Below are 21,751 nucleotides of genomic sequence, written 5' to 3'. Positions count from 1 at the left end.
CCTGGTCTCGGTACTCACCCACCCCTAGTTTTTTGATAATTAGAACAAATGACCTATTGGGGAAATTGGTAAAACACAGGCAGGGGAAAATCATGGCTATAAAGTAGCAAGACAAGCTTAGCAGGAATTGGGCTCAATCCATGTTACGTAAACCACTAGCTTGCTTGCATGCGCAAACAATTCAACCATCAAGTAAAACAAGCTGCGGCTAGCTAAAGATGAGGGAGGGACCAGCTATCAAAACAATGCAAATAGAAGCTCCAGTTTCATTGGCGTGTTATTAACTCCACTATTTTCTTGAAGTTGAAGTTGGTGCTAAAATGCGCTGTTAATTACCCCTCCCCCCCAAAATGTGTGGAACCTAAAATGTCATTAATTATATAAGGATTAGCACTGGTGTCGGCGCTGCCATCTGTGTGAAATATGAGCCTGACAGCCACCAGATAAAAGGTTGTTTTAATTACTTGGACCTCGGTCAAAATTGGTTTTGTCTGAAATGGGTGGAAATATTGCATTTAGATGTTTCCTTTTACCTTATTCCACTTCCTTTTAGAAACCTATGTCATCTAGTTGGAACACCGCTTTGTCCGGTTTGTCGATGAAACATTTTGGAAATGCATTTTCGCTAGGTGATAATGTCAGGATGTGTCACACGCTTCATCTCTTCTTGACGACGTTCAGCTTGACGAGCGCGGCGTGTTGTGAAGCTTTTGAGTCGGCGTGAAGCAATGCAAGCAATGACTTTGCACTGATAGTAAGGCACAATTAAATGTCTTAGGTGGGCTCCCCTTTAGTCATGTGCGAAAGAGTACAATACATTTTTGGGAACATGTGTCATAAAAAGCCAAAGAACACATCTTAATCCTTTGACACCCTCCTGAGTTCCGCTGACATCTCAGGTATTTTGTGTGACTTTCGAGGTTTTTTTTCTTTTTCTCTTTTCTTTTGGTCGATGTTGCGTTATTGTGGAGTGACTCAGTTTTACAGTTTGCCATGCTTATTGAGTCCCCTTTTGCACAATGCCGCCTTTCCGAGTTACTAAATTGTCTTGACGGTTACAGCACCGCCTGTTACTTAATCATGCGATTGACAGTCTTTCAATCCATTTGCAACTAATGTGATGTTTTACAACTATCTGTGTACATGTGGACATTACATTTGTTAGTTCCTCTTAGCTGCACATAATTTGGTAGACCCGTAAAAAAAAAAAGTTTCAAGGATCCATGTCATAAAACAAGGAAAGGAAGTCTTCGATTTTGGGTGAAAGCAGCCATTTTAAGGTCATTTGACAATTTGAAGAGGTCCTTGAAAGATACATTTGACCAAGAGATTTTGTCCCATAGCTACCAAATTTGAACTAATTGTAACACAGATGGATGATGCGCTATTGCAAAAAATGAATGTTTCCACAATTGCATGGAGCAGAGCATGGCGAAGTTTGACAGCTCATCATAAAAACACAAATGTTTTTTTATTTTTTTTTTTTAATTCATCCCCCAAGCCAATTTGATCGAAGTTATCCATCATGAGCAGACTCACAAAAGTCATTTTAGACATACCCAGGTGTCCATTTACCAAACACCACTCTCTTTTTTCCCTGCAATCTTCTCAGGTTTTCACCTCATCCCTCGACTGCCTGGGATTGTGCCCGAAAGCTGCCTTCTGATCCTGGTGGGCCTTTTGGTGGGCGGGCTGATCAAACTGGCTGGCCAGAAGGTGCCGCCGGTGCTGGACTCCAACTTGTTCTTCTTCTGCCTGCTTCCGCCCATCATCTTGGATGCCGGCTATTTTTTGCCCATCCGCCCCTTCATGGAGAACCTGGGGACCATCCTGATGTTTGCCGTGGTGGGCACCCTGTGGAACGCCTTTTTCATCGGCGGGCTGCTCTACGCCGTATGCCAGATCCAGCCCAACAATCCGTCCGACCTGCACTCGCTGGAGCTGCTGCCCTGCCTGCTCTTCGGCTCCATCATTTCCGCTGTGGACCCCGTGGCTGTGCTCGCCGTCTTTGAGGAGATTCACATTAACGAGCTGCTGCACATCCTGGTGTTTGGCGAGTCGCTGCTCAACGACGCCGTCACTGTGGTGAGTCATTTCAGCATTCAACATACAGGAGAATGAAAGTAAACAATGAGCAAGGGACCAAAACCTGCAGCGAATAGTTAAAACTGTCCGTCATTGAGCCCCAACCTCCACAAACAGCACTACCCCCCCCCAAAAATATAAACCCTAAATATACTCAGTTATGATCCCAAAATACTTAAATATCATTTCTAACTCATAACATTATGGATATGGCTTATAGATGTCACCTTCGAATCCTGTCAATATAGCCATTGCCAAACCTTAATGAGCTTGAGCTTGTTAATAGCTACCTAGCAGAACAAAAACACACACAAGGCTGTAACTTCCGCTTACAACCCAGGCTAAATTTAGCTCCCCCCGATATACGAAGATCTCAGAACACTCGCAAAGTATCTTTTCAATATGCTTCCTCGATACGTTCCTTTGGCGCCTTCTTGTGGCAAAAATATGCAGAAGCCTGCAAATAGGTGAGTTTTTCAGTCCATAGCTGGGGAAAGTCTCCTCAGAAAAAACAAAACTAAACGCTAATCGGTTAATTTGTGAATAGAGAGTCGCAAATAGGAGCGGGTTCACATCATTTCTATTATTAACCTTCATGGGTCACTGTTGGAACAGAAATTCATCTTTTGGGTATATCTCATACATTCCAGTTATACGATAGATTCCCGATTTCTTGAAATGAAGAATTTTCTTATAGGAATAATGTAAAATGAGTATTTTGGAGCATTTTAAAAGCAGCTTTGAAAACGGCATTTTTTGTTATTCAATTAGTGCAGTGACAAATGGGGAAGTAAATTACAATACTTCCAAAATCTTTAAGAAGAATCAACTCTATTTTTCATTGTTGTCTTCCAGGTGCTGTACCATCTTTTCGAGGAGTACTCGGGCGTGGGCACGGTGACGGTGATAGACGGCGTGCTGGGCGTCATCTCCTTCTTCGTGGTGGCGTTGGGCGGGGTCCTGGTGGGCGCCATCTACGGCATCCTGGCGGCCTTCACCTCACGCTTCACCTCGCACACGCGCGTCATCGAGCCTCTCTTTGTCTTCGTGTACAGCTACATGGCCTACCTGTCGGCCGAGATGTTCCACCTGTCCGGCATCATGGCGTAAGTTTGGCGTCTGCTCAAATAAAGTCCATTTAACACGTACTCCCTTTAATATTGTATAAGAGACTATGTTCACATCGTTGGTGCGCTTCTGGAACATGTTTGAGTTACTTGATGTAAGTTGCAGCACATACTCGCTGCCCCAAGTGTGCTCTCTTGTGTCTGTGAAATAGTCCAGCTGCTTTTCAGGGACGTCACTCGCCGTATCCATGTGGACATGGATCCTGGTCAGTCCCTCGACGGGGCTAAAGTCAAAAAAGGAAAAAAAAATTCCATGCTCCTGCTCGACGTATTAGAGCCGAGTGTGTTGTAAATTGTGGAGCGACTGGCATGTGATTTATAGAGCGTCCGTAGCATTCTTGTGAGTGCTGCTGCTGTATATTTAAACCCCCTGTTAAGTTAATTTCTCAGGGACAGAAGGTCCTTGGTCCATTTGACCTACGAGCAAGTTCCATTTAATAATACCGAAGTGTCATAAACGCAAGGGAAAATAAGCAACCAATAAACATTAACCCCCCTACTCACCTTTTTGATCAGCATTTAGTGAAGTTGCGTTCCTTACCTTTACGATAATTCACCCATTCAAAGGAATGTACATTAGATTACAAAGGCGAAAAATAAAGTTTTTCCTAACTTCATAAAAGAACATTAAAAAGGTTTTGACATGACTTTGTTTTTTAAAATTTATTTTTATTTTTGTATTTTTATGGAGCGGGGTTGCTAACTTAACACGACGCCTTCTGTTCAAATTGACCTGCTGGCCCAATGGCAAGACTCTTGAGGACTTGTATGAATAAAATGACAAAACAACAAAAAGAAGAGATTACGGTACTATTAGGAGCATGACACGTTTAAAACGGGTCGGTTTGACTCACGGGCCAATGTAAAATATTGGACACTTTGTCGTGTCAGAAACAGGAAATAAATATAATAGACGTTTATTTCAGTGCTAACTCAATTACTAACCCTTGTTATTACTTATACTTAATCTATTTAGTGCAGCTTTTCTCTTCGTGGTTCAGTGAGGATTCACATTTCATTTTCAAAATGCATGCTAAAAAAATGAGTACAGTGGTATTTAGTTGTAGTTTATGACGTTTTTTATTTATATTATTGAGTGCTGACAATGATACACAAAGTGTTATTGACACCTTTTTTTTCCAGGGTCAAATTTACCCAAGGATTTAAAATCAATAACTTTGATTCATCTCACACCTTTCAAGAAACACACAAATCATGAGGATGTACAAATAAACTGTTTGAACAACACAACCAAACAGCAAAATAAGAGCATAGCAAATAGGAACACGAAACATCACTGGATATTTCTAAGACAGGAGGATTTAGTGAGAAGGCAGACAGGCGTAGGTATGATGTACAGTCCCCCCCTGGGATGTCACGGCCGGCGCCTGATGCTCGGCTCCAAGGGCGTTCTTATCTTCTCTTCCTCATTGCAGAAACTGGATTTTGCTACAGCGCTTTTATCCTTTTAAAAAGGGACGAGTTATCAATGTAAATCCCCCGCTTCCTTGCTCTAAAGGTGGCAAGCAGCTGCAGAGGCGTGTCAGAGGACTCTTTGGTGGATTGTATTTTATTTTTGGCACCCTGCTTTTGACATGGCACAACGGTAGACTCAAACAGAGAAGTGGCGGGCAGCGGACTGGAACGATCTTGCGAAATAGCGCGTTGTGGAACTCGAGATGGGTAACCAGAGCTTTTAGTGGCTGGAGCGACAACACATGTATTTATTATAGCGGCGGGGGGGTGTTCCCCTCCTGTAGATGAATAAGAAGACGACCGCAAGGGGAATATAGATTAATATATATATTTTTTTTCAATTTTCAAGTTTTTTTTCGCTTAGTTCCCTTATCAATTGCAGTTGAATACACCAAAATCATTGTTAATACTTTTACTATTTCACTATTTTGGTCAAGAAGATTTTATCGCCTCAACCTTATAACGTTTTCGGATACCCAGCTAGAGATGACAAAAAATAAACACACATGCGTAACGCTAGGTGAACCGTGCCCTAGCTCCAGACACTGCAATATTACACTCCGCAGTATCCACTTTGCTGCAGCACTTTGTTTTCTTGTGGCCGTCACTCCCTTGGAATGAACATTTGGAGTTTTGTCACATCCGTGACATTGTAATATTTTAGGACACGCAGCTAAAATAAATGCACATGCTAATCTTGGTTTAGCTGTGCTGCTATATTATACTCTGCCCTTGTTTTCTTGCTGCCCTCATTCTCCTCTCAATCACATTTTTGGTTGAGCAGGTTCGTTGTCACCGGGTCATTATAATATTACATGAGAAATGGGAAGAACAACAAAAAGGAAAAATTAGATTAGCTCTGCCTAAACCTCTGCGCTTACTCCACATCTCCACTTTGCTGCAGTGCTCCATTTTATTGCTGCCCCTCAGTATGGATTCGTCCTCGCCGCATCACCCTAACTTTTGAAACTACATGGCGAGCAATGATAAAATATAAACACACGAGGTAATGTTAGCTTGGTTGTGCTGTCGGTCTGAATTCTGAAGTATTATACTCCGCAGTCTCCACTTTGCTGCAGCGATCCGTTTTCTTGCTTCTCACAATCTCCGTTCGTCTTCAGTATTGCGCAGTGGGAAATTTGGCCGTATTATCCATTGTTCATAAATTGAATGATGCTCTCCTGCCCTCCAGGTTGATAGCGTGCGGGGCGGTCATGCGGCCATACGTGGAGGCCAACATCTCGCACAAGTCTCACACTACCATCAAGTACTTCCTGAAGATGTGGAGCAGCGTGAGCGAGACGCTGATCTTTATCTTCCTTGGCGTGGCCACTGTGGACGGCCAGCACAACTGGAACTGGACCTTTGTCACCGTCACCGTTGTCCTGTGCCTGGTGGCGCGGGTCATAGGTAGGTTGGCATTTCATTGTTTGAATGTGGACATATTATGGAGTGTTTGCAGTCATTGCAGTCAGAGGTCCACCCCTGCTTGTCATAATGATGAAATCCAGACTCGCCATCGGTGCAGCAATAAATGGGGCAGAGATACAGTCACTCACCTAAACCACTTCGAATGGGCTAATTTCAATAAAACAAGAAACGGGGTGTCCTGTAATTCTTTTTCTTTTGGGTGTTTTGACAAAAAAAACATGTTAAATGTATTAAGACACAGATGAGCTATTTTAAATTGTGAAAATGTCTCCTTTAAAGTCCTTGTGGAACTACACCAAGGGAGCCTTCCATTTCTGCTGTTTGTATACATGCGCAAGGAAGATAAACGTGTGTGAGCCTATATGTTAATGAGGTGCTAAAATGCTTCATTACTCGACTCTGCGGGTGTGACTGGAAGCATTGCTGAGTATTTCCTCAGCGACTCGGGCTGCCGTGCTTCCTTTTGGCAGAGGATTCAGGAGGCGGAAAGTGGAAGCGTGATGAGACGTGTTGCCTCACGCCGTCGTATGTTTCCTGACTGACAACAGAGTGACTCAGTCATTTTGCTTACTCATTAGTTTGACGGGGTGGTAAAATAGCAGCTTTGACTTTCATTTTTTTGGGAAAGCGCATTCAAAACATTATTGTGGTTTTGTATTGCTTATCAATTGGGAGTGCCCTTCATTTGATTTTTGATTTTTTAAATTTTATTTTAGCTCCACCAAGCACAAGCATACCAAATCAAATAATGTGAAGTGTAAGGTTTGATTTTTCCCACCACAAAAATCAAAGTGGGCACATGCTTTTTAATGCCCATCACCGCCACCTACTGGTCTGGAGCTATACATTCTCTCCTGGTTGTATTGGCAAAAACAGGCACATTACAAGGCGCTACTTGGTCAACCGGAGCTCTGGGTATTGCACAACAATACTCCACACTTTCCACTTTGCTACTTGCTCCTTTGGTTTAGTAGATTTTTCACCATTGTGTCATAAAATTTCAGGAACACGGTTAGGAGTACAAATATAAACACATATGCTAACGTTAGCTTAGCGAGCCCTGGTCGCTGGAGTTTTATACTCAACACCTGTTTTTCTTGAAGGAAATTTTAGTCGAGCACATTCGTCATTGCAACATTTGAAAATACACCGAGAAATTACAAAACCCCCACTAATGCCCACGTTAGCTAAGCTGTCTTAGCCGTGGGTGACGCATTACTGCTTACTAGTTACTACTTAGTCTCTTCTTGATTGAAATATACGTTGAGTCAATTTTTATTTGCCATGCTATTGGAACGAGGATCCATGACTACAACAACAACAACAACAACAACAACAACAAAAAACGCTCGTATTATCATTCTCATGTTTGTCTCGTGCCCCTGGCAGGCGTGGTGGGACTAACGTACATCATCAACAAGTTCCGCATCGTCAAACTGACCACCAAGGACCAGTTCATCGTGGCCTATGGCGGCCTGCGCGGCGCCATCGCCTTCTCCTTGGGCTTCCTGCTGGACAAGGAGCACTTCCCTCTGAGGAACATGTTCCTCACCGCCATCATCATCGTCATCTTCTTCACCGTCTTCGTGCAGGTAGACGTGAAAATGCGCGATTAATCAAAGTTAAACTATGGCGAGAGAGTAGGATTTGGCATAAAATGACAGAATCTCAAATACAAATCCAAACAAACAAGCAAGGCTGACTTCCCTGCCACTTTAAACTGATTCGTTTTAGCATCTGCTGACTTTCTTACACCCCTCACTTGTTATTGCGGAAAACAATACAGACATTTAATATCCTCGCCGTGTGAGTGCAACTTCCTTTGCAGGAGGCACTGTTAATGGGAGTTATTATCCACTCCAGGCTCTTCTACTTAACCTGACAGCCAGTTTAATCAGCTCAGAGAGGTGACGGCAAGCAGCATGCGAACGGCCTCTAAACGGGTCCATCCATCAGTTTGATGGACAAAATGATTGCGCTGGCCTAACAATTCTGTTTGCTGCAGATTTCGTTTGTTGCTTGTATGGATCAGTGATTGAAAAGAAAAGGTAACGTTCTTTCTTGTTCTCGTCTCAGGGCATGACCATCAAGCCTCTGGTGGACCTGCTGGCCGTGAAGAAGAAACAAGAGGCTAAGCGCTCCATCAATGAGGAGATCCACACTCAGGTTCATCTACAGTAATTGCTTCTCTGTATTAACATGAACGGTTGGTACGCGCCTGCCAGGCTAAAGGGTCAGTGAACACAGAAAGTGAGATTGCATTCCTTGTCAGGATGAACTAAGGTAAGCGTCATGGCAGGTGCATCTAAAATCGTGCATTTTTTATTTTTTTTCATAAGTGCTAATAGATAAACTCATTTTAAAACAATAAGAAGCATCATTGTGTTTGAAACACAGGTTGTAAGAACAAATAGAATAGAATAAACCTTTGTCCACCAAGCGGGTGGAAATTTGTCTTTGGCTCACCCAAAATACGACCTCCCTGGTAAAATTAATATTGCTGATGCAAAAATATATATGTATTTTATCATTTAAAAAAAATGTACATACATTTCGGACAGGCGTTTATTTTGTTGTATTACTAATGCTTTGAAAGGCACGAACATCCCACACAAAATGTTTCATTCTGTCAAAAATTTGACAGCATGGTAAACGAGTGTTTAGCCCATCTGCATCACAAGCAGGAAATGCATCCATACATCTGCTGCATATATTTGCTTCTTTCAATTATTCCAGCCTTCTTCCATATTCTGAAAACATGCACGTTTATAGCTTCATTGAAGATTTGAAGCTGTGCATTGATTTGACTGTCAGTGTGAGTATTTCTGTGTATATGCCCTGAGACTGCACTTAAAGAAAGCTGGGATAGGCCCCAATTAAAATGGATGGATGAAAAATTTAATTAGAACTGTCCTTTGATAGAAAGAAAAAAAGAAAGAAATATATAAATGGTACCCGGTTTGTCAGCAAGTTTAGATCACTGCTACCACCTACAGGTAATTTGGTGGTACTTCATGTTCTTATGACCGCTTAATATTTCAGGAAGAAGATTCCTTGCAGTTTTTTGTTGTTGTTGTTGTTGTTGAACAATAATACAAAGTTACGTCTTGTCTAATATTGCCTGAACACACATACACTTTTCTTCACTGTTTTTGCCTCATAAACAAATCTGCATGACACCAACAAATTGTGCAATTTCCTAGCACGAGTCACTCATGCGCGGTCACACACACATAACACGCATCCATTTACGATGAGTCACCAGTGCTTTCGCTTAACTAAAAACAACCGCTTTTCTTTCGCTTATAAAAGAGAGCTACAGTGGTGGAATGCAGTGTGTCAGTAATGTCCTCTTCGTTGTTTGCAAACTGCAAATTCCATCTTGGCACAAATAATAGACAGCATCACAATAATAAGAGTTCCAATTTTCTTCACGAAGGGCTGACACTTGGAGACATAATCAGCGTTGCTCTTCAAGTGACGGCAATTTCCGTTTAGACATCCTGGAGCCAAAGCAACAGTTGGAGCCATGTGAACTGCAAGCTGGGCAACAAATGTGCATGTGACCTTGTGCGAATTGGTCAACTGTTGCAGGCAATGCCACTTGGGTATTTACTCTCAGGATCCAGTTGCCATAATGTATAATGACAGTTTGTACACTGTGCTCCAAATTAAGAAGCATAGATGTTAGTTACAGAAGCTTTTGAGTTTTCATTTTTTCGGGGTCGTTTCTCCTCTCTTTAGATTGCCGATGTCAATCGGCAAAGTTTGATTGTTGGTTCCCTGCTGAGCCTAATTAATGGAAAATGACTTGACGAGAACGTTCCGCACGACTACGCGAGTCACGGTTTTTGAAGCAAAACGAAACATCTTTCCACCGAAGTGTGGAATAGTGCAAATTTGAACAACAATGGAAGATTTGTTCTCATAGTCACGTTTGTCTTGTTCTTTTCACATACAGTTCCTTGACCACCTCCTGACTGGCATTGAAGACATCTGCGGACATTATGGACATCATCACTGGAAGGACAAGTATGCTTTTAATTCACTTTGTATGCATTGTAACCCATCCCCTCACAAACGGCGGGTCCCGTGTCTACGGTGCATTGACAAGTCATGGCTTCCCTTTCCCTCTCCTTTCAGGCTGAACCGTTTTAACAAGAAGTATGTGAAGAAGTGCCTGATCGCCGGCGAGCGCTCCAAGGAGCCGCAGCTCATCGCCTTCTACCACAAGCTGGAGATGAAGCACGCCATCGAGCTGGTGGAGAGCGGAGGCGGCGTCAAGCTTCCCTCTGCCATACCCTCCACTGTCTCCATGCAGTGAGTACAAAGCAATTGTCCATAGATTAGACGCACACTGGAAAGTTGGGGGGGGGGGTGGGGGGGGACATCGATCCGCACAGAATTGGATGGTCGAGTATCTCAAATTTGTTGTTTTAGTGCCATCTTTGTGGCATCTTTAATGGAAAGGAACTATGTTGAAGTTGCCTGAGGAGCTTCATTTCTACAAAAGCAGTGCTTTTGCGTGTGTAATTGAGTGACATTTTTGTCTGGTAGTGTGCTGTATTTTTTTTTTTTTAATATAAAATGCGTCTTGGCTCAATAAATGTTAGGAATCACTGTTCTAGATAGCTGGATAATGTTCAATTGGGAAGCTTTAGCGCCTTCGCCATCGGATGCGGGCGCTCATTGAGAAATTTGCAGATTCTCGCAAACTGTGAAAAAATTTGCGTCTGAAACCAGTTTCATCAATCATCACAAATTTGGGTGGATGCTAAGTCTGTCGTAACAGGACACACAAAAAAAGTCCCAAGGACACCCAATTTAATAAGATGCCGTCCATTTTGGTTTGAAGCAGCTTTGGCTGAATTCCAGGATTGTACTTTGATTCGCCTAAACGTGCCCCCTCCCAATTCAAGTGTCCTTGATAAATTGACCATGTTAAATTACAGTTTTTTTTTTTTGCCTCAACAATCTAAAGTGGCTTCAACGTTTGCATAGACATGTGTAGCAAAGAGAACCAGACTAACGTAATCCAAAGATGATCCAAAATGAAAGACTTTTAATCAATGAAACAAAGTTGTTTATTTTTTCTCATGGTCCACAAAGTGTTACTCCTGCGTGGCTGCAAATTCCACCGGTGTAATAAAGTAGCACATTGCTCCCCAGCTGCTCTTTATGAGCAGTTGAGTCATTTCTCACCGAATGAACATAAAAGTTGAATGGAAGCCATTACGCTCGTCTTTCGCAGTCGATAACACAAGATTCTATGCAGCCAAAAGTGAAAATTAAGTGCGACGGTTGTGTGACTCCGTGTGTGCCCTACTTACTGTACGTCCCAGAAACATCCAGCCCAAGAAGCCGCCACCCGCCAAGCCCGAGGATCGCGCTTTGCCTCAGCTATCTAAAAGTCGGGAGGAGGAAATCCGCAAGATTCTCCGGAGCAACCTTCAGAAGACGAGGCAGAGGGTAACGACACTCTTGCTAGCTCGTTATCAGCCCTAAAAGAGTGAATGTCTTCTTCCTGCCGGCATTTAATGATCAAGCGCAGGTAGAAGCAGCATTTTTAAGACTAATCAGAACTTTTCTCTTCCTCCCTTTGGTGTTCTCAGCTGCGCTCCTACAACCGGCACACCCTGTTGGCTGATCCGTACGAGGAAAACTTTGGTGAATTTATCCTCAAGAAGCAGAAGATGATGGCTCTGGATAAGAAGGTACCTTCAGGTTACTTTATTGGTACATATGGACTTAACAGAATTATGACTTAAACCCCATCACATATCTTTGTGATAAAAATTCTTGTTGAAAATATTCCTAGTAAAGTGGAAGTTGTAATCGCCGATTATTTATACTTTTTCTGTAACACACTACAAAAACGGAGCTTCAAAAAGTAATGAAATGAGGAGTATATTACTTAATGAAAGCATTCAGTCCATGCTCAGAAAGGGAACAGCGAATGTCCTGCCACCCAATATTGAAAATTCGTCAACAGTTGTCATCCCCAAGGGGTTTGTAATTGCGTATGGATGCCACAACATGGGGGCCAAAGTAAAGCATCAACACCATGTATCTAGCATGTACACAGTGATGTACCCATGTTACATAAATGGCTGTATTCATTTGTTAAATTGGTCAGCACAGACAAACCACCGTCACATGAGGCTCATCAGTCGTGCTAGTTGGCATACTTGGCCTAAATAACCTGCTCATGGGAAAATAAATATGAATGTTGTTACTTATGGTATTACATCATTAAACTCACCTTTTGGCATTTACACATAATACATGTTGGGGGGGGGGTACAGACAAATTATAATGACAAAAGAAGACTACACTGGCTGCATCATGAGAGAAGTCAACACGAACAAAATGTTTGACTGCGTGAGGTGCATTCAAGGACCACCAACAAAACAGGACTTCTCAACCGCAAATGGCAAACACTATCAATGAGTTAAGCCTAACAACAACAATGCCAAGATCCCACCCATGGTGCCAAACTAATAATTTTATTGCATATACACAGTGAATAAATGAGATTTTCAGACAATAACGTGATGTAAATTCCACCCCCCCAAAAAAGTGAATCTGCACATTCAAGAATGCCAAACTAAGAATATATGAGGGTTCACTACATACAGTAAAAATGCTGGCTTTTCAAGGCAGGTGAAAAAGGACTTAAGTTTTTGACTGCTACCTCCTAGCTATTTAAATCGATTTTTAAAGTAGCATTTACGTTGTTACAGAAAGCACTGATATTAGCACCGAATGTCCTTTCCCAGATCCAAGACATGAATAACTACCTGACGGTGCCCGCCGCTCCCCCCGACTCGCCGACCATGCGCAGAGCCAGACTGGCCTCAGGTAAACACATCCATCTGTGCCGCTCGCAACGCCGAGCACAAACACTCTTGCTTCACCGCGCTGCTGCACGCACGCAGGGAGCAATCACGCACACACCTTTTGTTTGCGTTATGTTCACACGGCAATATTAATAATAATCCCTGCCACTACAACGTTATATTCCACTCAAGATATTTCCCACCGCTGATGGAAATATGTTTGCATGTGGCGGCCGCCATGTAAACCAGTGTGGTTTCGTTTTTAGGCAGAGAAACTGATTTCATACCCACTCAGCAGCAGAAAGCGGACACTGTCGGTCCAGGTATGTGGCCAGAGGAGTGAAGATGATAACCCCTCTTGACCCAACTAGTCACCATCACCAGAGCGCTAACATGCATGCCTCACACTAGCTGCTAGTTACCTACCACCTTAGTTCAGTTCATAGTATGAAATTAACCCAATTTACAATCCCTGCATTGTGCATTGTTCTACCTTTTTTTTTTTTTTTTTTTTTTTAATGGTTTTGTTGACCCGATGTTTGTCCTAAGCAGATAGTGTGTTCATCCTGTGTGCGCACGCAAATGGAATGATGGAATGACTATGTCCCCACGCACAGGAGTATTTCAAAAAAGAAAAGAAAAAATAAAGCCTCAGCCACACAAATGTCATGGGATGAAATGAAATGCTTGCCAGAGCAACAGGCCCCGTAAAGCCTTTTTAACCACTCAGCAGCAAAAAGCAAAAAAGGCGATCTAACAGCAGCGTTGAAATGAAATTAATCCTGAATACGGTTACTTACACAGTAAAATATTCAACCTTTTGCAAATTTTTAAAATGCATCGTAAGAAGAAAAAATAGAATAACAAGTAACCTCTGTTTATGGTTTTTTTTTTTTAATATTGGGAATAAAATGTACAGAAAGAATATGCACAAAAGCAGCAAGAGAAGTAAAATGAAACTGAATTTGAATACACTAAATCACAAACAAGAAAAAAAGAATTGATGTTTGCTTGGATGGAAGCAAACAACTTCGGGGGTAAATGCTTTTTATTGGATGTCATGCTGGAATAAAAAAAAAAAAGTTTTTCCAGATAAAAGCACAACAATGTGTCAATTAATGCTTTGAGTGGATTTGGATTAAGACATTTGTGGGAAAAAGCAAACCAACAAAAGAAATCCAAATGTTATAATCACACTCACAAAAAAATCAGATGAAAGCCCCAAAAATTGGTTGATGCATACTTTTTTTTTTATTATTATTAAAAATCTGACTTGGATATGAAACGTGAGAGAAAAAATACTAGCATGACTTAAAACCAATTGAAAAAATATCTGCTATGAATAAAACTTAAAAAAAAAAATGTGACAGACTACAAAAAAAAAGTTTTTCAGATTAAAAAAAATTGTAGATGCATTTTTTTTTTTCAACAATAATACACTCTAAAATGTGAAACAATTCACATAAGCCGAAACCGACGTAATTTAGTAAAAAAGATAAAACCGCTTTCTGTGTGGATCTCCAAAATACTAAAAAGCGCTGAAAGATGCCATTTAAAAAAAACAAAACAAAACAAAAAAACTCCTGTTTGTCTGGACATGCTGTCTGAAACGACGCCCCCATCTGCGAATGTTTATTTGCCGTTTTAACACCCCTGCCACCCCCGCAGACCCTCAAGCCTACAGCATGAAGCCAGCGGTGGACAGTGTTCCCACCATCCACGTGGACTTGGCCTCCCCGCAGTCGCCCGACTCCATCAACATCCTGGACGAGTTCCAGCGCTCTGAGCAGGCGGCGGCGGCGGCGGCGGAGGACGGCGACGAGGGCGTCGACGACGGCGGCCTGGTGATGAAACCGCCTGCCAGGCCCAACGAGCACCACGACGTGGGCAAAATGGACGCAAGCACCAGAGAGAAGCTGTTGAGGTGCCTGAGTGACCCCGGGCCCCACGCGGAGGACGAAGATGAGGACGAACCCTTCCTGCCTTAAAAAGATGTCAACGGAGGAAGGTGCGTGCTTCTATGCTCAAGACGATTAGCCAAAAACTGCGAGCAGGAAAAAAAAGAAAAAAGAGCCATTAGTCCTTTTGTCGTCATCGCTCGTTACTTTTTAGAGACGCAATCACGGTTACGAGACATTCAGGAATGAACTATGCATTACCAAAGGGACTGTTTGTACAATTTACGTTTTGTGTATAATCTCTGAGATGGGCGGGATTCTCCAGCGCGGCGGCGAATCAGTTGCTCCTAAAACGAAGCCAGTCGCACTCATTCTGTCACTTGAAATCACACAGAGTGCAGGAGCTCTTACTCCATATTTTTTGCCTCGTTTTATGTCACGCAGTGCATTTATTAAATTTTTTTTTATTTTTTTTTATCAGCACTGCCTTTTCATTTCAGGGATTGCCCAAAGTTGGTACGAAGGAGTATTACAGGCATACTAAAAAGATATACCGTATTGGCCCGAAGTTAAATTTACGAATGTGATTGCACTTTAGTTTACATATTTAAATATTCAGATTAAGGGTTAGGGTTGGATTAAGATTTGAAAGAGGCAAAATAACATGCTTTTCCTCTCAAATATATTATTATAATCATTTGGTTCAGATGTACTGTAATTATGTTCTGTATAGAAATTAATTTGGTGTTCCAAAAAACTTTTTTCAAACCTGAGTCTTGAAAAAGAGGGGGTCGTCTTATAATCAGGGCCGTTTTATATTCGGGCCAATACGGTAAGTACTATGAGAAAAAAATTAATAAGAACATCACACGAACGCCACGGCTATTAGTTTGTGATGGGATGATCACTCATGCGGAGGCGGAACTTCCACTTAAATATGCAACAGCTTCCGCCTTAAGATGGGGAGGTATATCATTAGTTTTCAGATCACAAGGTTTTATGCAGGTTTTTCAGTGATGGCTTGTCTATGCCAAAACTGTTCGTGGATCTAAAATAATATGTAAATAGAGGTAATTTTTCTCTCCAAATTTTGTGCTCAAAATTCTCAAATTGTACATTTAAAAAAAGTAATGTTCCTAACGCGAGGTTCCGCTATAAATTGATTTGTCACTAGATGGCAGTAAAGCACTTAAAACGAGATCATAAAGCATCAACGCCGGGCATCATATACACTATCATGAACCCATGCTACATAAAGAATTAGTTAACAAGTGGCATGCCAACAAAACAGGACATCTTGAAAGCAGACTACCAATGAATTGAATTTAACAATAGGATTCCACCAGATGGCGCCAAAGTAATTTGATTGCTTTGGCCTCAGCGCAAATAGAGTGAAGAGACGAGATTTTGAGAGAAAGCTGAGGTTTGATTAAAAACTTAAATGCTCATTTGTGAATGTCAAATTCGTAACTTTTCAGGTTTTCGACGTTTTATAACATAATCTCAATAAAAAATGACTTTCAAGTAAGGATTTTTTTTTTCTCATTAAATTGGACCTTTTGCCTCGGAAGCATCAGACTTTATTATTCCCATGAAATAAATAATGCCAGTTCTGTGAAAAACTTTTTTCATAGTATATTTTTTGTCTTTTCAGCGTGGCCTTAAAACTCCTTCAAATAATTACCATCCTTGGCGGGATGTAGTTTAAAGGTGGACACTTATTTTTTTACACCATGATTCTATCAAGCTGTTGTGTTGTCAAACTCCTCCCTTTCTTAATTAAGGAGGGGCAAGACGACGAATGTTCTGATGTCACCCATCGTGCTTTTTTTCCCCCCACATGTTAAGTAGCTCCCTTTAAAAGTCACTCCAGCAAACATAAAAAAATCAACGCTTGCTGTCTTAAAAATGTGCACACACATTTCCTTTGCTCGCCCTTCCTCACTGTGCAACGGGATGATTTGGGCGGGAGTCCATGCTTCCAAGATTGTCTGCATTGCACGGCTAAATAATTAATACAGTTCTATGCAGCATAAAGTGTTGAAAAAAAAAAAAAAGTAAATTAATTCTATTTATGAACCCTTTAAGATGACATTCAGATGCAAAAGGTTGAGGTGAACTAATATCGGACGGTGGCATTGATGATTGCAAGTTTTCTTTACGTAGAAAGTTACACTGCTGCACGTGGTTGTTCGACAAACGAGTATTTAGGGCTGCACTGAAGTGGGGGGGGGGACACTACGGGAAACGTTATTTGCGTAGCAATGACTTAATACATTTTACGACTTTAATCTCATAACATGGGTGTTTTTTTTTCCTCGACAAAACCAGCAACTTTATTCACGTAAAATTGCGCCATTTCTATAACATTGTAATATTTTTCGTGCTGAAATATTTTCAGAACATTGTAACTTTTTCTCAACCCAAAAATTTAAAAAAACATTAAAAATTTTTTGTGTTTTTCCAGACAAAAACTGCATAATATTGTACATTGCGACTTCTTCAGAAAAAAAAGAAATGCATTTTTATTACCGCTTTTTCTTTGCTATGCACACATTATTCTACAAAAGTAAAAAAAAAAAAATCCAAACAATTAGGCATGATTTATAATGGTCGAAGTGGATAATTACGAATTTTTTAATCCTCCAAATTTAATATCTGAACATTCCGACATTTTTATCTCTGGGCAGTACGACTTTTTCAAATATTACCACTTCATTAAATATTATGACTTTTGTCTTGTGGCTTTGAATATAAATTCAGTGTGGCCCTAAATTCTCATTTACTTTGCAAATGCTCACATTTTCGCATCATGTCAGCGATTGCGGAACAACCTGCATCTACATACTGTTGCGTCAAACACGTGCCGCTTAAAAGGTATCGCGCCCCCTGGTGTGGACGTTTAAGTCCTTGTACGTTTTATTCACTTGATATTTTTCCCAAAGAGTCTTTATTTCACGATATTTTGGACGCAAAAAAATGTACGGTTCCAGACCAACATTCTGCTGCCATGTAAATGTTGGGCTTCGGAAGCCATAGAGCATGTACGCAGAAAGATATTTGATTCTTTTTTTTTATCGTCAATGTTATGGTTTTATCATGGCCTTTTTCAACTTGATGGAATGTTGACTTCATTCAGTACCTCACCAGCATTTCACCACAGCATTTGCTCTTGTGTGTTTCAAAACACTGTGCTTTTGGATTATTTGCCTTTTGAGTGTCTTTCATGGCTTTACATGGACGTATGAGTCGCTAAAGTACATTTGACTTTAAATATGTATGTGTGCGCTGTGATTATGTAAATAATGTGCTTTGCGTCTCATGTTTACATTGCTGCAGAGGCTGAATTTCTTGTGTTTGACCCCCCCCCCCCCCCTTGGATCCATTCGGAATGCAATCTATTGCGAGTTCAGTCTGGGAATTTCATTAAAGATCTTCAGATTATTTAGTGGATATTTTGAGTTGCAAATTCAACTGGATCCCCGTCACGTACTTTAATCTTGATGGAAACACAATAGGGCTGCACGATATTGGAAAAACATGCGATATGGATGTTGGCTATAGGGATATCGATATTACTGCGATATTCAACATGCACCTAAAGGAATGTCATTTTTAGAATCTAATGAAAGAAGTCCTTTTTTTTTTTTTTAGGCGGCAAAATAAGCAAGCCCAATGTGTGCTTAGCTAATTCATTGTAATTCCCCTAGATAATGTCCCAACTATTGGGTAGTGATGCGCATTTTAGTTTACACCCGACCGATCAAATTTAGATAAAAGCATATCATTCCAAAAGAAAATTATTGCATGTGTTTACGATATGCATATTGCATAGGCCATTATCGCGATATTGATATTTTTTTCCATATATTGCGTAGGCCTAATACACAATATTATTTAATTGAATTGCTTTCACACTAACACGCTGAAGTGGTTTTAATCCAAATCTAGTTCGATTACCCTCTTGGGTTTGGTTTCGTTCTGTACGTGTGAAAGCCAAAGCCCCCCAAAATTGGACGTAATTTCTCATATTACGGCATTCCAGTAGATGTGTTTTGTTTATTTTCATACTGTTTTAGCTTATCTCATAACATCACTTTATCCGTTTAACAGTTTTCCACAACAAAGGACTTTATTCATGGAATCTTTGTCAGTGCATTATATATGACTAAAAAAAAGTCCTGCAATATTGCAAAAAAAAAAAAATGTCTAACTTTATACTCTGCAAAAAATAAAGTTAGGATTTTAAGTCTCCTGAAATGTTGACCATGTGAAAAGAAACCAACAGCAGGGGGGGAAAAAAATCTACTTTTACGAGACCATTTGGACCAGACAAAGACAAATGTATTTAAGTAGATGGAAATGAGACAAATATATTTATATAAGCGTATCGTAGCCACTTATATGCAGTCTGACTTCACCCACCCAAAGACGAAATTTTTTGCTTTTCTCACCCTCAAGTTACCTCGCTGCGATGCGTTCTCTCTCTCTCTCTCTCTCTCTCTCTCTCTCTCTCTCTCTCTCTCTCTCTCTCTCTCTCTCTCTCTCTCTCTCTCTCTCTCTCTCTCTCTCTTTCGTGCTATTTTAACGACGCCACCACGAGCACTTTAACGGCACAGAAAGAACCTTTATCTCCAAAACGACGTCAGTCGGAGCAATAAGTCGCTTTCATATCGTCACTTCATGACAGGTCTTAAAAACAGATGGCTTTAGCGGGAACCTTTCCCCCCCCCCCAACTAGGACAGCTACGCTAGAGTCTTTTATGATATACTGTACATCACTACTAATCATGGTCTTTAAATGTTGCTTTGTCAGCATTTCCTGTGTGAAAGTTATTATTTTTGATATACGTTAATGGGAAAATGTACATATACAAAGATACGGTATATTGTATGTATTAAAAATGTATGATTGTAATGTGCAAAAAAAAAAAGTGTGTACTCTTGTACTCTCTTGATGATTCATCATAAAGCTTTCAGCATTCCATTCCTATAATAATGATCCCCATCAATCAAACTTAACGACCTAACAAACTATACATTATACCAAAATAAAGGTTTACTTTCTAACCCTGGTGTCACCGTGTCCTCATTTTATGATGTTTGGATCCTTTGAATGTCCAACCGTTCACCCTCCCAACATTTCGATTTTAACATAATGACGCAACGTTTTCCTCATAATATTCCGACTTTATTTTTGTAACACTACGACTTTGTCATACATTAAAAAAAAAGTTTAATATTATGACCAAACCATTACAAGTGTATTTTCCTAATGATTAAAATCTATAATGCAGCTGGTAAAAAAAAAAAAAAAAAAAGACTCATTCATTAATATTTTTTTTAATTAAATGTTGTATTAGACTTTTGTCTTTGTATAGTTCTTTTGTGTTGAGTCTGAACCTATAAAAGTAACATTGTCTGTTCAATGTCATTGCTAAAGTTAAAAAAAAAAAAAAAAAAAAATATGCCTCACAAAAGCAAACATTTTGATGATGCTATTTTTCCACATTGGACACATTTTCCAATTGCATTTGTGGTGTGCAATAACTGGAATTGTTATGCCTCGTTCAAATGTTTTGTCAGTGCTGCCAAAAGAGCTTAGTGAGGAAAAGGCTTCCCTTAGTGTCTAATTCAAACTCACAATGATTTGTATTGTATTTCTAAACCGGCTTGGCAGACTTTCCACATAAGTAATATTGTTTGCAATGGAGATGATTATTACGCCTCACAATCTGGATCATGCAAATATGTTGTATTACTTTCTATCCAGCCGACCCTCTGGGTGGCATATCGAGGCGTTCAATAACTGGATTTTTTTTCCCATTCATTTTTAGCCGTAAAAAAAAAAAAAGTCATCAGTGGCTGGACATCCTACATCGTCACCACTGCAATCTTTTCTTTGCTTCTGAAAATCATAGGCCTGCCTTTAAAAGGCTACATCACTCTTCTGTCAACGCCGTGTGACAGTAAAGTGACTCTTCGTTATTTGGCTTTCGCTTCGAAGATGTCTTTAAAACCTTGGAGGATAGAAGAATCCTTTCCTTTCTAAAACGGGCCTGCAGATGGCGCTGTGCAGCCACAGTAAAAACCGCTCACTGCTTGAAGTCGTTGGAGGCCGAAAAGCAAAGTGGCGTATTTAATCGGCCTGTGTGGCCTGCAATTGCAATTTTGTTTAATGGCCTGTTTGTTGTTGCATCCACTCACATTTACACGCACCGTGGAATCCTCTAATGTACGCCACTAATTGATGCCTTTTTAATCGAATTGTTTAAAGTACTGAAAGCAATATTTTTCTGCTTTAGCGCAATGCACTCTACTTTTCAAAATACGTTGTTATACAGTGAGGGCACTTTAAAAGGGATAACCTATACTTACTACTTTGTATAGAGTGCCTAAAAGTCAGACTTGAGTAAAACTACAAGTATGCTGACAGAAAAAATATATTTTAAGTTTAACAACTATTGTGATTTAACAACCTACAGTAATATTAGGTGTTTTAAGCAGATGATAAAGAATATATGCCTGTGAGAATCTGATTTTTTGTCTACATGTGTTGATGCACTGTTTTTATTCGGCTATCCAATCCATGAAGCGATATAACACCGCCTCGTGCTATTCGTCACCTTGCTTATGGCGTTTCCTTTTGCGTTAGCATTAACCTAGCAAAGTTATGTAGTTGTTTCAAATATTTTTGTGTGTGTTTAGTTTGTCGGTAAAACCTGAAATGTGAGTGGCATTAAACAGCTTGAAGCCTCTTTCTTGTCGTTTGGGGCCATGTCTCAGCTTGTGGGGACCTTCCTCTCACACTCATTCTGGGTTTCATGTTAAGTGGGGACGCAATGTGTCTCTCAACAGTTTATTGGGGGAACAACATTCTGAACCGCCCACATTC

At 40.6% G+C, this 21,751-nt stretch overlaps 1 protein-coding gene across 4 annotated transcripts in view; it reads left to right on the top strand.

The window, feature by feature from the left end:
* slc9a1a (solute carrier family 9 member A1a) overlaps positions 1–19,926 on the top strand; it is a 67,716-nt gene extending 47,790 nt beyond the window's left edge. For 3 of the 4 annotated variants that reach the window (XM_086037154.1, XM_086037153.1, XM_086037152.1), the window contains 12 exons: positions 1,613–2,085; positions 2,941–3,191; positions 5,881–6,098; positions 7,509–7,711; positions 8,196–8,285; positions 10,081–10,151; positions 10,263–10,439; positions 11,462–11,588; positions 11,732–11,833; positions 12,899–12,980; positions 13,225–13,281; positions 14,627–19,926. In XM_086037154.1, the coding sequence (XP_085893280.1) occupies positions 1,613–2,085; positions 2,941–3,191; positions 5,881–6,098; positions 7,509–7,711; positions 8,196–8,285; positions 10,081–10,151; positions 10,263–10,439; positions 11,462–11,588; positions 11,732–11,833; positions 12,899–12,980; positions 13,225–13,281; positions 14,627–14,946 (2,171 nt within the window). In that variant the 3' untranslated portion in view covers positions 14,947–19,926. The remainder of the gene's footprint in view (positions 1–1,612; positions 2,086–2,940; positions 3,192–5,880; positions 6,099–7,508; positions 7,712–8,195; positions 8,286–10,080; positions 10,152–10,262; positions 10,440–11,461; positions 11,589–11,731; positions 11,834–12,898; positions 12,981–13,224; positions 13,282–14,626) is intronic. The other variant, XM_086037155.1, reaches the window with a different exon arrangement.
* The last annotated feature ends 1,825 nt before the right edge of the window (positions 19,927–21,751 follow it).

This window comes from Filicampus tigris, chromosome 8 (genome assembly GCF_054856515.1).
Source record: "Filicampus tigris isolate MCC_2025a chromosome 8, RoL_Ftig_1.0, whole genome shotgun sequence".
Taxonomy (NCBI): Eukaryota; Metazoa; Chordata; class Actinopteri; order Syngnathiformes; family Syngnathidae; genus Filicampus; species Filicampus tigris.
The sequence above is the reverse complement of the archived record's forward strand: the minus strand, read 5'-3'. Positions and strand labels throughout refer to the sequence as shown.